At 40.4% G+C, this 13,835-nt stretch overlaps 1 protein-coding gene across 1 annotated transcript in view; it reads left to right on the plus strand.

Annotated features, from left to right (window-relative positions):
* Positions 1-8,628: 8,628 nt before the first annotated feature.
* Positions 8,629-13,835, plus strand: part of tes (testis derived transcript (3 LIM domains)) — a 51,903-nt gene continuing 46,696 nt past the window's right edge. The window contains exons 1-2 of the mRNA XM_043709558.1: positions 8,629-8,647; positions 8,769-8,830. Coding sequence (XP_043565493.1) covers positions 8,804-8,830 — 27 coding nt within the window. The 5' untranslated portion in view covers positions 8,629-8,647; positions 8,769-8,803. The remainder of the gene's footprint in view (positions 8,648-8,768; positions 8,831-13,835) is intronic.

Genomic DNA, 13,835 nt, shown 5'->3' on the forward strand with positions numbered 1-13,835 from the left:
CCATTTGGAGTACTGTGTCCGGTTTTGGTCCCCACACCTCAGGAAGGGCATACTGGCACTGGAGCGTGTCCAGTGGAGATTCACACGGATGATCCCTAGAATGGCAGGTCTAACATACGGGGAACGGCTGAGGGTCCTGGGATTGTATTCATTGGAGTTTAGAAGATTAAGGGGAGATCTAATAGAAACTTACAAGATAATACATGGCTTAGAGAGGGTGGACGCTAGGAAATTGTTTCCGTTAGGCGAGGAGACTAGGACCCGTGGACACAGCCTTAGAATTAGAGGGGGTAAATTCAGAACAGAAATGCGGAGACATTTCTTCAGCCAGAGAGTGGTGGGCCTGTGGAATTCATTGCCACAGAGTGCAGTGGAGGTTGGGACGCTAAATGCCTTCAAGGCAGAAATTGATAAATTCTTAATGTCACAAGGAATTAAGGGCGAAGGGGAGAATGCGGGTAAGTGGAGTTGAAATGCCCATCAGCCATGATTGAATGGCGGAGTGGACTCGATGGGCGAATGGCCTTACTTCCGCTCCTATGTCTTATGGTCTTATGGTCTTATAGTCCTCATGGGCTGTATGACAGGATGCTGACCAAAGTAGAAGGAAAATTGTTGAGGTACTTGTCATATTTGTCCAATCTTCCATAGATAATGGGCTGGTGCCAAGGAACTGGAGGATTCCAAGAAAGGGGAGAAGCATAAACATGACACTTACAAACTGGGTAGTTTAAAATTGGAAGATTTTGAAACAAGAAGAAAATTCAAAAAAAAAATACATAGCCATATGAACAAACATGAAACAATAAATGAGAGGAAGCCTGGAATTGTAAAGGCAAATTATGGTTCACTATTTTGTTTGAACTTTTAGATCAATTACCTGAGAGGATAGATGACTGTGATGTTTGATTGCAACACACACTAACGCAAACCAAATTCCTTGCTTCTGCTCTGTATGTTTTATATAATTAATTGTTATGGATATGGATTTTCAAAAGGCATTTGAAAAGTACTGAATATTACGTTTGAAAGCAAACTGAAGTTGTAGAGGATAATAATATTATGGATGCCACTTTGGTTGAGAGATTTAGAAAACTGAGAGATACAATGAATGACTGTTTTTTTGACTGGTGTGAGGTACACATTAGTGTTTCCTGGGGTTCAGTACTAGGACTATTGCTGCTTTGGTATCTGTTAATGTCTTAAGTTTGGGGATAAAGGTGAGTTTTGACTTTCAGGTTACACAAAACATAGAAGTGTGGTAAGCAGTGAGGAAGATAATAATAGACATTAAGAGGCTGATGAAATTGCTGAACATTTGACAGATGAAATTCAATAGACGAAGGTAATGAGTTTTGGTAAGAAGAGTAAGGAGAACAGTACAAGCTAAATGGTAAACCTTTAAATCATGTACTTTTAAAGGGGATGTAAAGAGATCTGGACATATTAACACAAAAATCTTTATAGGTGACAGGACAGATTAACAAAACAGTAAAACTGAGAGATTGTGGGCATTAAAAAGAGGAAAATGGAGTACAGAAATCAAGAAGATATGTTAAACCTTTATAAAATATTCACTGATACCTTCTGATTGGACTGGCATTGTAATAACATACTCTAACATATATGCTTTGGGAACATTTCAAAGTCCTGATGTACTGAGCATCTGCAAATTGTCTGGGAGGTTTAAACTTCCAATGGTCACTTACCCTGTCTGGAACCCTCTTAAAAATCTACAATTCTGAGTTAGAGTCATAGACTTCATAAGATTTCTGATTCACAACCTGGAAAAATATCCAGGATTAGTTTGAGGAATTTTGAGTAACTATAAAACTGATATCCTTAACTCTCAACTGACACCCAGATTCACTCTCCAACCCACACTGACCTGACACAACCCATTTATCTCAACATCTCCCCTGACCTGATTTGTGCAATATGACCCCTAACCTTCAATCTAAAGCTGAAGTGCCTCCCAACTCATCATTCCCTGACCTGATCAAACAGCAATCCTGGACCCAACCACCCCCTGCCCCATGTCCTCTGACCTGACATCTCCCTGATCCTACCCTTTCCTGACTCAACCTAAAGAATCAAGTCCACACTCCCAACACTTTCCCTAATCTGACCCTACAAAATCCCCCCAACCCAATAATCCTTCTGACCAGACAACCCTTATCTTTCTCAAAATCCTTTTGGCCTGATCTAATAGAAATTAGATTGCCCACAACCCATGCATCACCCTGTAACTAACTTGGTTGATACCTTACCTGCTAAACCCAGCCTGCCATCCTATCCCACACCAATTCAGTTATCAACCTGTTCCTCCACCTTATCAATTCCCCCATTTAGCTTCTCTCCATGGTTTGTGAAAGTGCCTTTGGAACATTTTGACCTCTGGATTACGGTAGTTCCTGCAAAGAAAGTGCATTGTTTTCCGTTCAGTGCAGTGCAATCTTGGGCAGGGTGGGTGAAAGGATTGAAGTGGCAGTTTGACTGTGATTACCCTGCCTTAGAAGATTCAGCCTAACCTTTTGGCTCCAGCTGGAGTATCCTGTTCAATTATGAATGCCACTCTTTAGAAAGGACAGGAAGACTTTAGAGAGAATGAAGAAAACAGTTACTTTAATACACTTAAGGCACTGAGAGATGTTCCCCACAGAGCAAAGAAGGTAAGAGGAATTAGATAGAAGCATTTAAGATCATGAAGGATTTAGTATAAATAAAAAGCAATAACTTCCAATGGTTGTAGGGTCAAAACCAGAGGATTTAAGTTGATGACAAAATAACCAAAACTTAGATGAGGAAAATAGCATTTTTACATAACTAGTGGTTAGGATTTCACATTTCAAATGATCAGTTTATGAATATTTATTCACTATCATCTTCCAAAAGGAATTGTCTAAGTATGTATAGGAGAATAAAATATAAGGGAGAGTGAGGGAGTGAAATTTACTGCATTGCTCTTTGAAGGAGTACAGATAAGATGGGCTAAATAGACTCCTGTGCTGAGCTGAAAATGTGTTGCTGGAACAGCGCAGCAGGTCAGGCAGCATCCAGGGAACAGGAGAATCAACGTTTCGGGCATAAGCCCTTCTTCAGGAATGAGGAATGTGATGTACCCTCCACCTTGTTTCCTGAAGTCAATGACCAGCTCTTTCATTTTGCTGATGTTGAGGGAGAGTTTGTTATCTTTACACCACACCACCCAAGCACTCTATCTCTTTTCTGTATTCTGACTCATCATTGTTTGAGATCCTACCTACAACAGTTGTGTCGTCAGTGAATTTGTAGATGGAGTTAGGACAGTCATTAGTGTACAGCGAGTATAGTAGGGGGCTAACGGTATTGAGAATTGATGTGGAGGAGATGCTGTTGCCTGTTCTGATTACGGTCTGTGGGTCAGGAAGTCAATAGTCCAGTTACAGAGGGTGGAGCAAAGACCTAGGACTTGGAGCTTGGAGATTAGTTTGGTTAGAATTATAGTGTTATGGTAGCGGTTGTGAATATTGCTGAAAAGTGACACATTTTGTCAAAATTTTTCAACTTACACTCATCAGGACAATTAACAAGAATTCTAACGTAAAGGGGAAACTGACATTATTATTGAATGAATACTAATTGTTGGCAAATGGGTCGACATGAGAAGAGCATCGCCATGGAGAATGCACCAATTAATTATGATTGACATTTACCTGTGAGTTTTGTTTAAATTTTAAATCAGATAACTTGACTCTGATTAATATAGCTCTTTATTCCCATTTTCTCTGGTTCATCAGGTTTGTCCTGAACATCAATGACCCAAGGTAGTTCTAATCACAGAATATACCCAATTTTCTTTATTAAAGCAAAGTACATGACACAAAATATTGCAAAAAATATTATCCATACAATATTTACATCACAAGTGAACCCTGTTACCTGAACTTGTCTGACAATTAGACCAGAATAGGTGATCAGCCTGCTGCATCTCAACTTCTGGGTATTGATCAAACAACTTTTGTTTCCCCATACTAATTAATTTCTGCTGTGAGACAAGGGCTTTTTAAATTCTCTTTTTGTACAGAGAGGCTATGCATTTAAACTCTTGACAATATCCTGTCTCTGCCATTGAGTTTCATAATTGGCAAGCATCACAAACGTCCTACGGTTTCCATGTTGGTTTAATCAATCAAATAATCAAGCTTGTCTCTCCTTGGAAAATGCTATCTCTTGTTTTTAATGAACTTTGATGTCAGCTTAACTTGTGCTCACTGTCTGCCACTTTTATGTCATCAAATCAACTGTGTGATATTTACACAGCGCAATTGTATGGCCATCATAAATTCAGCTGGCAGATAGTCCACATTATCACATCAGATTTACCAGGTCTGTTTAAACAAAACTTTAGCTTTTCAAAAGTTACTGTCACAGTTCAGTCTATTACTGCTGAGTTACAATGCTTGACATGAACAAACATACACATCCCATCAGCACAACTCACAAACAATTTAAAACCCATAATCTTTTTAATTATTAGGTCATCACCAGGCTTCATATGTTGCATACTTCTCATTTTATTCAACTGAATTTTGTTTTGGCTAACCCAGCAAATTTTAAGTTACATTAGACAAGGCATTGCTGTCAGATATGACAATGGCTGTCATCTATCCTCTTTTGGTGAATCAGGTGCAAAGAACAAGGGTCTGTGTATTAATATACATAGGTTCAAGAACATGTAAAGCAGCCACATGAGAGTGACTATCAATCCTGAATTGGTTGTCAGCATAATTATTCACAGACTGGTGTTGACAGAAGGTAGTCCAATCCATGTTAATGAACATCAATGATCTTTATTAAATATATACACTATGCAGAGGTCAGAGTAAGAGAGATCAACTCTGGAACCCTTCAGACTCAGGTCCCAGTTCCATGTGATCTGACATCATCCCAACATAGGAGCAAGTGAGGACTGCAGATGCTGGAGATCAGAGTTGAGTGTGTGGTGCTGGAAAAGCAAAGCAGGTCAGGCAGCATACAAGGAGCAAGAGAATCGACGTTTCGGGCATAAGCCCTTCATCAGGAAACTTCCTGTTGAAAGTGAATATACATAACTTCAATAGCTATTGTTAGTTAAATTGTACTTAGCCCTTTATCCATACATCCCCCAAGTCTCTATCCCCATTAACTATTTACACAATTTAGAGATTCCTCTGCACCTTATGCCCAACAACATGCCTGCTAAGCTTGATATGGTTAAAAATCACACAACACCAGGTTATAGTCCAACAGGTTTAATTGGAAGCAGTGGACATTAGAAGAAGCGACACTCCTTCATCAGGTGATAGTGGAGGGCTCAATCGTAACACAGGATTTATAGCAAAAATTTACAGTGTGATGTAACTGAAATTATACATTGAAAAATGTTAAAACAGAAATCAATTTTTCAATGTATAATTTCAGTTACATCACATTATAAATTTTTGCTATAAATTCTGTGTGTTAGGATTGAGCCTCCACTATCACCTGATGAAGGAACATCGCTCCGAAAGCTAGTGTGCTTCCAATTAAACCTGTTAGACTATAACCTGGTGTTGTGTGATTTTTAACTTTGTACACCCCAGTCCAACACTGGAATCTCCAAAGCTTGATATGGTAAGCCTACAGAGTGGTTTCATCCATCTCCTTGAATACATACAGAATGGAGGGTCTTCATTCTTTGAGGATCTGTATTCCTTTCCTTTATAGTTAGTAATTGTGCACTTACAGTTTCCCCCTAAGAATCAGGATAGACAGCTGTTCTGACTAATAGCCAGTGAAATCAAAAAAACTGCTTTTTAATTCCGATGATGCCATGTGCTTTTTGGACAATGCATAATCTTGGTTGTTGTAGCCTCACAGCAAGGGAGCCCACTCACAGCTGATTCCTCAGAGTGTCATATTGTCAGTTGTGTGACAGACAAAAGAACCCCTTATTAAAGCCTTGCCTCAATCTCAATTCTTCCCTTTTGGAGGAGTGATCATTGGACTGGAAAGGAGTAGACAGACGAGTTTGGCCCCTGCCTTCATTGTGATGGATTGTTGCCATCGTAAGAATGGCTCTGTCTTCTATTAATTAACCAATCATCTATCCATGCTAATAACCTAACAGAATATGGTTCTTATCATACTGAATTGCTTCACATGTGGTACCTCATCAAGCTATACGTATTACATCTACTGGTTCCTTTAACTTATTTACTATACTTGTTACCTTGCACTGTACAGAAGTACCAAAGCCATATTTCCATCAATCCTGTTAAGGTGGCATTCAGATACTCTAGCCCTTTGGTGAGAGCCAATATGCATTTGTATAAATGTGGCTACCCATTTGTATACAGCAAGCTCTCACAAACAATAATCTGCTAAACATGTTGGTGGAAAAGATTGTTTCAAAATGTCTCATCAAGATGGTGAAAGTTCTAAAATGCAGCAATTCTAGGTGTCCCAGTAGATACATCATGAAGGATTAGTTTGCAGAAACAGCAAATAATTTCATAAAAACTAATTGAATCCGACTGTTTATTGCATGTGAAATTGAATATAAAATGAGGTAAGTTATGCTTTGTTATACAGGAGATTAGTGAGATCACATCTGCAGTACTATGTACTGTACTGGTCTCTTCATTTCATAATGTAAGTACATTGGAAGCGGTTCAGAGATAGTTTGCTAGAGTGTTACTAGGAATGAGGAGGAAGTGAGGACTGCAGATGCTCGAGATCAGAGTCGAGCGTGTGGTGCTGGAAAAGCACAGCAGGTCATGCAGCATCCAAAGAGCAGGATAATCAACATTTCGGGCATAAGCCCTTCATCAGGAATGAGGCTTGTGGGCTGGTGGGGCTGACAGATAAATGGGAGGGGGAGTGGGGTGGGGGGGAAAGGTAGCTGAGAATGCAATAGATAGATGAAGGTAAGGAAGAAGGTGATAGGTTGGAGAAGAGGGTGGAGCGGATAGATGGAAAAGGTAATGTTCAGGTCAGAAGAGCAGTGCTGAGTTGCAGGTTTGGGATCAATGTGGATTTCACCAGTTTCCTCATTTCCTCTCCCCCCACATTATCCCAGTCTCAAGCCTCCAAATCGGCACTGCCCTCTTGACCTGTCCATCACCTTTCCCATCTATCCGCTCCACCCTCCTCTCTAACTTATCATTTCTCCCTCACCTTCATCTACCTCTTACATTCTCAGCTACCTCCACAACATCACACCCCCACCCCCACCCCACCCCCTCCCATTTATCTCTCAGCCCCCTTGGCCCACAAGCCTCATTCTTGATGAAGGGCTTATGCCCAAAACGGTGATTCTCCTGTTCTTTGGATGCTGCGCTTTTCCAGCACCACGTTTGAGGAATGAATAAGTTTTATTAAGAGTAAAGCATAGAAAGGCTAAGTTGAGTTTGGAAGAATAAGAGGAAACTTGATTGAAAAGTATAAAATCCTAAGGGGTCTTTACAGGGGACATGTGGAGAGGATGTTTCCTCTTATGGGCTAACATTGAAGTGGGAGATACTGTGTTTTTTTTTATTAAGGTGTCCACCCATTTAAGACAAAGATGAAGGGAAACTTTTCCTCACATAGGGTTGAGTGTCTTTGGAACTCCTTTCCTTAAAAGATGGTGGAAGCAGAAACTTTGAATTTTTTTTCAGGCAAAGGTAGAGGAATTTGTGTTAAGCAGGAGGGAAGCATTCCCATCAGGTACCATTCCCCCGGGCTGAGTGTAGGTATTGAGGACTGGCCACTTGTTTGGAGAGTTGAATGTACATCAGTGTTGCTGGGAGGGAGAGGCAGAAATGTGGATTTTGTGAGCAAGCTGCAAGCGTTGAGTACCCTACTCCTGCTTCATTTTCTAGTTTTATTTTAGGTAAAATACTATTTATAAATGTTAAAGTAACATCACCATAGGAATAATTTGAACTTTCATATGGGTTATCCTAACTGCACTTAGGTTCTCTGCCAATGAAGCACACCCAAATGCCACTCTTGGATATTTTCCATATTACAGCTCTCGAACTTTTATTTCCCAATCCTGCTCCAGTTTTGATCGTGCTGCTGTCCAAATCCAGCTCGGAACAGGAACAGGAGACCAAAATAGTCCCCCCCTACCTATTAGCACAACTGTGCAGCATTCACCTCGCACTTTTCGGATTTGAAAAGAACTCAGATACCAGATTCAAGACTTTTAACGACAGTCTTGATCGAATTAACACCTCCACACTGTGTGACACAGCTCACCCAAAGACCAAACAGGAAGTTAATTCAGTGCCAGGCTGTTTCTTGCTTATTGCTGGGGCTGGCTGGCTTTGTGTTGTCTCATCAACTTGCGTTTATATAGCGCTGCTTCTGAAATAGTAACCTTTCCCAAAGCGCCGGACAGGAAGGTCATCAAACAGCGTTAGACGACCCTCCCTTTCAAAAATATAAGGATTCCCTGTCCCACTCCCACAGCACATTATAACACTAGCACTGGGTTTTAGTCAATGGGACGTGCTGGGAAAAGACAGAGTACATCTTACTCTCACTGGGTCCACACACAGAGCCCCAGCCGATTGGTGCTTTCAACCAGAAACTGATTGGCTGGGCCAATTCGTCTGAACTTTATTGGTCAACTCTTTGTCCCGGTCAATTGCCATTGGTGAGTGCATTATTTTTCGTGCTTTCTGATTTGTTATGCCAAGAATGGGCTGTAATGGAGCGGAAGTGCTTTGAAACATTGTAAAGAGAAAGAAAGTCATTGATCCCTTTCATCCTGACAGGGGAGGCGAGCTCCTTGAACACAGGCGAAAAAAAAATGGATTTGGAAAACAAAGTGAAAAAGGTAGGAGGATTGAGCATTTTGTTTTATCCCCGCGATGAAAACGCCCTGGAACCTCTCAGTCTTATCTGATCAAGGAAGGGGACTACACCCAGTTGGTCGTTCTGCTTGACTTTATTGAATAAAACATGTTTCTACCTCCGCGATAGGTGAATATGTTGTAAATGCCGGCGACAGCATATATACTAAGAGAAGCTCTGAGTCGCTAGATTGATGGTGAATGGGCTGTCAGGAAAGTATTGCAGGACCTTGAGAGGATTGTTGTAGCTTTTTGAGCACATTTTTTTTCTACTCATGGACGTGCAAAAGAGCTACCTTTGAAACGGAAGAGATTGAAATAAAACTGTCAACTGCAGTTGCCCTCAATAGTGCAGTATCCTCTTCTGACTTTAGGTTACTTCACTTTTTTTCCAGTTATTAGTAACTCCCTTTTCTTTCTATTTGTTAATCACTTGCGTCGTTTTCAATCTGTTAGTCATTCATACCATGTTGGTTTACCTGAGTGGCATATTGTGGGGTCAAGGTCTGCTTCAGGATTTGAGCATTTCCCTTTAGGCAGTTCCCTTTAGTGCTGCACCTCAGGGACAGTGTAGCACCAGAAGTGCAACATCTTAAATGAGACATCAAACTAAGTGCTGATTCATGTGGCTAAGATAAAACCTGTATTCATAACCTAAGGGTGTCCCAATGCACTTTCCAGCTAATTGCTGGAAAGCACTTATTATGTGTAGTCATTGTGAACTGTTGCAACTAATTAATGTGTAACAAAGGCATATAAAGAGTATTCTGATACTTTTCAGGTAATCCACTTTTAGATGTTCATTGAGGATATCAGGGAGAACTCTGCACCTCAGGGATTTTACATCAACTCAAGTGGTCAGACAAGACTACTGTTAATCTATAATTGAAAAGTGCATTTCTGACAGTACTGCTCTTCCCCAGTGTGTTTGCACAAGAGTATAATCCTAAATTTTGTACTGAAGTCTGTAGAGGGGAACTTCAATCTACAATCTAGGCTTACAAGAGTTGATGTGTAATTAATACCACCAGTAAAACAAATTCATCGATCATTTATCTGTACTTGCTATATGGTGATGACAAGAACTACAAATCAACATTAAAATTGCCAGAATGTAGCATTTTGACATGTCGTGAGGGCATGAAATTGCAGAATAAAAGTAAATTCTTGATCTGTCCAATAAACCAAATTCCTAGTGTCTTATTTTAATATTCTAGCTATCAAATAATGGAAAAGGAAGCCATGTTTAACTAGTTTATAGAAGTTTTGAAGAAAATGAGGAAAAGGAAACGTGAGACATATCAAAATCAATGTGTGCTTAATAATTGTGATCTTAATTTGGATATTTCCACAAGCTAATATTTCAGTTTCCTGGATGTTAAGAATCTCCACCATTTTTAGTATAATAGTGAGAAAAAGAAATGAAAGCATTTAAACTCCTTGGGTCCAAATTTCAGGGAAGAATTAAATTGTATTATACAACAGTTATAATTTTTCAACATAGTATCATGAGTATATTGTTATATTTCACTTTTAATTTTTCAAACTTCAGTAAAAGTTGAATCTGGTTTATTCGTCTCAGTTCTTTACAATATAGTTTGGTTTCTGTTATGCATGATTCTTTGAAACATATGAAACTTACTTGGCTTTTAGAAGGTGTTTTAAAGCATTGTAAAGTGTCTCCTTATCTAAAAATGAAGGGAATTGGTTAATGATAAAGATGATCACTACATGACTAAATTAGGATATATTGGCCATAAGTACACCTCTCACATCTGTGGACGTCATTATGTAGCTTGATAGATGTGACATATTGAAATGTGCCAACAAAAATAGAATATATAAATCTGTTGTAATTCATTCTATTCCTCCTCTGCCCCATTTCCACCGCATCCCCCCAACACCCCCCCCCCCCCCCCTCAATTTGTCTGATTTACTTTAATTCACATTAGTTGTGAAGTTGGGCTCAGTAGCAGCCACTGTTTTGGCAAATAAAATGACATCTTATGTGCATGACACATTCACCAAGAAAGGTCTGGACACAATCTCAGTTTGGACATTACCACTTGTATATGACCAGTATTCACCAGACATATATAGAACAGGTTGATAATGATATCAGTTATGGGAGTCATAGAGATATACATCATGGAAATAGGCCTTTCAGCCCAACTCATCCATGCTAAGCCTTTCCTATCCATGTATCTGTCCAAATAAATATCTTTTAAATGGTGTAATTGTACCCACCTCTGCCACTTTGTCCAGTTCATTCCATATATGCTCCACTCTCTGCATGAAAAGGTTGCCCCTCAGGTCTTTTAAAAATCTTTCCCCTCTCACCTTAAACCTTTACCCTCTACCTTTGGACTCCCCAACAAATACTTTGGCTATTCACCCTATCCAGCATAGTGCACCACTCAACATGTGTTTTCTCTTGATTACTTACAGCTTGGACATGTGTTAAACAATGGGCAGGACATACTGAAAAAAAGATTCTAATCAACCTGTTTAGTGATGCTATGGCACACCTCTGGAGGAGGTAGGACTTGAATCTGGACCTCTGAGCCCAGAGGTCAAGACATGACCGCAGTGCCACAAGAGACTTCCTACTCCTGCCAGTATTATTTAAAGATTAGTTACTGATTGATTTCTATTGGCTATCCAACAACTTTACAAATGCATTAAACATCCTGGAGTTAGGTAAAGCTGCTAAAGGCTGCAGGCATTTTTGGGGTTAATACTAAGCCATTTTTGCTGCAGAAACCATTTGCACCCTGTAACATAGCACAACTGAGAGATTGAACCAAGGCCATACAGAATATAAAAAAGTGCTTAAGAAGAAGGAAGAGACAGTGGAGTAGTGTTCTCAGTAAGAAGCTGTATATACAACCAGGATATTTAAGGAATAATTCTTCAACCTGAACCTTATCTAAGAACAATGTTTGAGACATCAGCCAAAATCGCAATCTCTGAGCAGGAAAAAGATCATATTTCTACAACATTTTGAGCAACAGACTCCTTTTATACTTGCAACATTTCACAGTTTGCCATCCACTTTTACATAAGGAGGTCATTGAGGATCTCTGCTGAAAGAGGATTAACTTTGTTATTTGCTCATCTTGGGAACCATAAATTGGAGACAGGACACAGCTTTGGTAGAACTGAGGGCTTCCCGTGATGTCACTGACTGCATCGACATCACTTTACAGGTGCCACATGTCAATGTAGTACAAAGCAATAGCAAAATAAGCAAAACCATAGGTGATTTCTCAACGTACAGCTAGCGTGTAACCATAGCCAGTGAATTTTCTGGTATCCACTGCTCACCAGCTGCATTTGTGCCACCACAGCAAACTAAGGGTGGCTACTGAGTGGCAGGACAATCCTCATTGTTCATGGCTGAAGTGCACTTTCCCTGTGAGTATGCGTACAGTGAAATCTGTTCTGCCTGACATGAAATGTGATAAAGGAAACCACGGACAGGTTATACATTTCTATGACTCTAATGGTGAATTCTCACAGCAGCCTGAATTGCTGTGGTGTTGCCTTGCATTAATGAACAGTGTAAGTATCAGTATGTAAGTCTGCTATATATTGCACCATGCTATGATTGGGCAGTCTTTGCCACTGTCCGAATGGTGGGCAGTTGAGGAGGGGACAACGTAGATGACCCATTCCAGATTGTGCTTTCTGTCATCAGCTCATCTGGCTGCTGTTTCGAACTACATTTTCCCATAAACACTCTCCTGTCTTACACCAACCATCACAGAAACCAATTGACCATAATTCAAAACTAAAAGCCTGTTGTAATCCTCCTGCTACAGTAGATGCACCATGGTTGGTGGGAAGCTACTGACATTCAATAAGTAGCTCCGGATCTCTGTTCCAGCTTGGCTGGTTGACCAACGGTAGCAGTGGAAACACAGATGTCGTGACAAGGTGGGAGAGTGAATGCTGTGAACCTGAGAGAAATCAGCAGACCTGTTCTCTGTAGAACCAGTGTCATTTTCTCCACCTCAGGGTGGTCATTAGATTTCAATCTAATCTCTTAACTTCCCTGGAGTATGAGTTTCCATTGTGGCATTTGAACATCACATTTGTGGTGGGGTGCAGTTGCTTGTCCTGCAGTAGAAGTTTGACATTGTGTTGGGTCAGGGGTTGGGTCCACAAGGTGCAAACCAAGTTGGTTACTATTCCACGCTGGAAAGAATAGGCACCATGTTCTATCACATTAGTGGTGAATTACTCCATTCACCATAACATTGAACAAAGGCTTTCTTCATGTTTTCCAATGCAAAGCAAGGATTGGAGCAGTGTTAAATGTAGGAGGTGATTCTATGAATTTAAAGTTATGAATGCTGATTATTGGTAGAGGAGTGAATGGGGGATGGTGAATTGAGCAATGGTTAAGTCTAGTTCTGGTGTGCTAATAGCAGTCATAATGCCTTCATTTTGCTACACCAGCTGCATTTGTACCACCAGAGGAAACCTTGGGTGGCTATTAAAGATGCAGCCTCTGATGTCATTTACGTATGTAAAATCACTAAACTTGGAGGACTATATCTGCACAATGGTAGTGTCCCTACCTCTGGATCAGAAAGTCTGCATTCAAATTCCACATGCTTCTGAGATGTATCATAGCATAGTCATAGGGTCATGGAGACGTACAGCATGGAAACAGACCCTTCAGTCCAACTCATCCATGCCAACCAGATATCCCAACCCAATCTAGTCCCACCTGCCAGTACCTGGCCCATATCCCTCCAAACCCTTCCTATTCATATATGCATCCAGATGCCTCTTAAATGTTGCAATTGTACCAGTCTCCACCACTTCCTCTGGCAGCTCATTCCATACACATAACACCCTCTGTATGAAAAAGTTGCCCTGTAGGTCTCTTTTATATCTTTCCCCTCTCACCCTAAACCCATGCCATCTAGTTCTGGACTCCCCCACCCCAGGGAAAAGACTTTGTCTATTTATCCTATC

This window comes from Chiloscyllium plagiosum, chromosome 19, assembly GCF_004010195.1.
Source record: "Chiloscyllium plagiosum isolate BGI_BamShark_2017 chromosome 19, ASM401019v2, whole genome shotgun sequence".
Classification (NCBI taxonomy): Eukaryota; Metazoa; Chordata; class Chondrichthyes; order Orectolobiformes; family Hemiscylliidae; genus Chiloscyllium; species Chiloscyllium plagiosum.